Source organism: Triticum aestivum, chromosome 7A (genome assembly GCF_018294505.1).
Source record: "Triticum aestivum cultivar Chinese Spring chromosome 7A, IWGSC CS RefSeq v2.1, whole genome shotgun sequence".
Classification (NCBI taxonomy): Eukaryota; Viridiplantae; Streptophyta; class Magnoliopsida; order Poales; family Poaceae; genus Triticum; species Triticum aestivum.
Genome location: NC_057812.1, coordinates 7,911,087 through 7,914,838, shown reverse-complemented (window position 1 = coordinate 7,914,838; position 3,752 = coordinate 7,911,087). Strand labels below are relative to the sequence as shown.

The window sequence follows — 3,752 nt, the reverse complement described above, 5'->3', positions numbered from 1 at the left end:
ACCTTTTTCTATATGTTTTTTTTGCATTGGATACTTTTTTAGCTGTAGTTGACTTGGCCCCCCTATACTCAAATCCTGGCTGCGCCCCTGGGTGCTGCAGCCGTGTCCAATGCTGATAAGTTCGCCGGCGTTTTGCTTTCAGATGACCGGCGACACAGCTGATGCAACGTGAACTTGCTTTCAGATGACCGGCGACACAGCTGATGCAACGTGAACTTGCTTTCAGATGACCGGCGACACAGCTGATGCAACGTGAACGTTGCATCTGGTGCAAGCAGAAGTTCGTGGTCCATGCCGGCCAACTGCGGCTCGTCGCGTGGGAAAGGTCGCTGCGTTGCACACGATGGCTGGCTGGAGTGACGAGAACTACCCACCTCCAAACCCAAATTTGTACTACTAATATTTGTGTGCTGTAAACTACCCACTTCCAAACCCGAATCAATTTGTACTCGTGTGTACTGTTCTGCCTTGTAAAACTTTGTAGCAACTTTTCTACGTTTCTCCCTTCTTAATATATATTCAAGCATTGTCAATTCCTCAAACAAATATCCATATATAGTCATAGCTCGCTACACTCATACACAGCTGATACGTATATCAATACATGAGTTCCCTAACATAACCTACTACTCATTCAGAGCTCACAACTAGCTGATAAAAGACGAACACCCATACAAACAGCTCGGAGTTCTATAACATAGTGAAGTGCTGACACATGGCTGATAGGCATATTGATACATGAGTTCCCTAATATAACCTGCTACTCGTTAAGAGCTCACAGCAAGCTGATGACAAGACGTCTCAGCTTGTTCCACTAGTTCATCAACTCGGCTTGTTCTGCTAGTTCATATCCATCACCTCATCTTCTTCCGCTTGTTTATAAGGAATGACAAGCGTTATGACTTTCACCACAGCAGCACAATAGGCCATACGCTTGAGAGAAGCCCAAAGATCCTTCTTGATTATATCAGACCTCTCCTTCTCCTTCCTTCAGAAAAACATGTATAGTTATATGATTATTTAAATGATAGAAACAAACTAGTATTGATAAGCATTAGAAAAGGGAAATAAAATCATACTGAATACGGTCCACAAACTCATTGATCTGTTCCCTTAAGAAGCTTGCCTCACGTTCGAGCTCCTCTTTGCTAGCTGATTCCAAGTTAATTCTTGTGCGCTACAATAAAAATAGGAAAAAAAATAATGTAAGGGATCTGGTAAATTAAGAAATCCCACCTCCTTTCTATGGCATGCTTGTACTTGTGTCCACTTTACAAAAGTTGCTCAAAAATGATTCTATAGTTAGGATCAATGTCCAAATAACAAAGATTACCCCACCATTTAGTGTTTACAAGATAAAGGAGAATGCACACTATTTAAGAACACGCAATATAATTATATATATACTTGCACAACGAAAAATAAACATCTAAAAAGATCATTCGTCTAAGATCTAAAATTCGAAATCCCAACAATCAACCAAGGAAGCGGCAGAAAGGGGAAGATTTGAGTAATCTATGCTTGTTCAACCTAGATGCTTTGTGCTACAATTTGTAATGGGCAGGAGGTAAACATATTTCTACTAAAAAAGCCGTGTAGCATATTCAATGTCTATATAAGCTGCCGTTTCAACCAGCCTGGCCTTTAAATGTGGTTTGATACAACAGGTCTAGAATATTTCACGAAGGTCTTTATCTAGAGCAATGCCTAGAATCTTAGGGTTGGTTTCAATAAAAGGTGAGCATTTTCTAGAATTTAACATAAGAAGACTGGTGGCAATGTTTACATACCAGGAGTGCCCCAAAGATTACAAAACTATAGCAGTTTTATGTTTGTAAAGATTATAAATCACTAGGGTACTAGTATCCAAGGTTTTGGCTACTGAGGAGCACTTTTTTCTCGTGGGTCACCGAGAAACTCGGTTACCACGGTTACCATGAAATTCTGAGAAAATTTTGGACGAATTTCTTTGCTTTTTTTAATCTGAACAAAATCCGTCAAAAATTCATTCAAAATTCACTCAAATTCAAAATTTCAGAATTTTTTGCTTGGGAAGTTGATTTCTCGTGGGGTACTGGGAAACGTGGTATCCGCCCGGTAACCAGTTTTCTCGGGCCGTACCCAAAACGCTGCTAGTATCCAGATTTATCCTATTCACTTTTGATATGTGTGTGAGATTTACACACAAAATTTAGCTCTTGCATTACCCATGGTCAAACCGCGCGCCCCTGCAGATCATGGAAGATATGAAAAAACATGGCTGCACGTGCATCTATTTACGCCCAGCCATCTACTGCCCACATAAACTCCACACTGAGCAATAATGATACTCACTATGATCAAAATTAATTGACGCAGCCTTTATACAATACTACATCGCTTGCAAAAACGACTTACATAATGAGACGGAAGGAGTACAATACAATGTTGTATAGAGGCTGCGTCAATTGATTCGAATCGGAGGGAGTAGTTTCAATATCAATACACCCAGGAGACAAGCAAACATATCCCTGGAACCTAGTGGCCGACATGATTTGTTTGTGCAGGGATTGTGTGAAATAGCAAAGGGAAACTATCTGCAGAGATGAGGATTGAGGGGTCAAAACAAACAAAATTGAACTAGCAACATGTATCAGAGAGGAGGGGTTGTGAGGTACCAGATTCCTGGTGGAGATGAAGCAGGGACGGCCGCCGGCCGGCGGGGGGCGGCGGGGGGCGGCGGCGGCGGCGGAGTGGAGGTTGGGGCGGCCGCCGGGCAGAGGGGAGAAGCTGACGGCCGGCGTCTGCAGGCGGAGCGCAGCGGCGGAAGTCCGCACCCTCGCCATCAGGGTGCGCAGCGCCATGGATGGCGGATCAGGCTCGGATGTGTAGGGCGGTTGCTGGCAGCGCGGCGATGTCTCTGGAAGCAGCGGACGGGTGTCCACCTCATCCCGTCCCCTCGTATATGTCTACGACAAGTATGTCTCCGGAACCGGAAGCCGCTGGGCTCTTTTTCTTTTTCTTTTTTTAATAGGGAAAGTAAAGCCGCTGGGCTATTTTTTTTTGGAAATTATGCCGCTTTATTTAAACGAAACTAGGGATCCCGTCTGCAATTACATCCAAAAAATAAAGTCTGGTGGTGAATCCACGCAAATCTCTGAATGATTATCTCCTACACCTACTCTAGCAAGCTTGTGAGTGGCTACATTCCCAGAGCGTCGAACCCACGACACATTCGAATCCTCCAGCGTATTCATCCTCTTTATATCCTGCACCAAGGTCCTACGGCGGACAAATTCCTTTTCGGGCCGTTGAGCATCTGTACCACAGCTTGATAGTCCAGTTCGACATGAGCTCGCTGAACGTGAAAATCTATGGCCACCTGAATTGCTCGTCTGCAAGCAAGCACCTCTGCCATCTCCGGGTCAACAATATTTGGTAAAAACTGGCAAAGCCCAGCCCGGAAAGCCCCGTTGTGATCCTTGAAGACCGCTCCTGCTCCACCTTTATCTCCATATATCTCGAGACCGCCCCATCAGAGTTGATCTTTACCCATCCATCTTCGGGAGGCTCCCAACGTTGGATGATCTTTGGCTCCGATGGTGGCGCCCTCGTCTCATGAGCTAGTTTCCATTCCATGAGCTGCACCTGAACTGTGCTTACTTTTTCATGTGGCCGGGCCATCTTCTTGCCTTCTCTTGCGCCATTCCTCGCAAGCCATAGTCCATACGACGCCTGTAGCAGAGCTTCCTTTTCATCACCCGAGGCCCCGG

General features: G+C 44.9%; 1 protein-coding gene across 1 annotated transcript; it reads right to left on the bottom strand.

The window, feature by feature from the left end:
- Window positions 1–516: 516 nt before the first annotated feature.
- Window positions 517–2,843, bottom strand: LOC123152746 (uncharacterized). Its single transcript, XM_044572218.1, has 3 exons — window positions 2,658–2,843; window positions 1,080–1,177; window positions 517–988 (listed from the first exon to the last, which is right to left on the bottom strand). Exons 1-3 carry the CDS (start codon window positions 2,841–2,843, stop codon window positions 841–843), a joined length of 432 nt encoding a protein of 143 aa, XP_044428153.1. The 3' UTR covers window positions 517–840.
- Window positions 2,844–3,752: the final 909 nt, after the last annotated feature.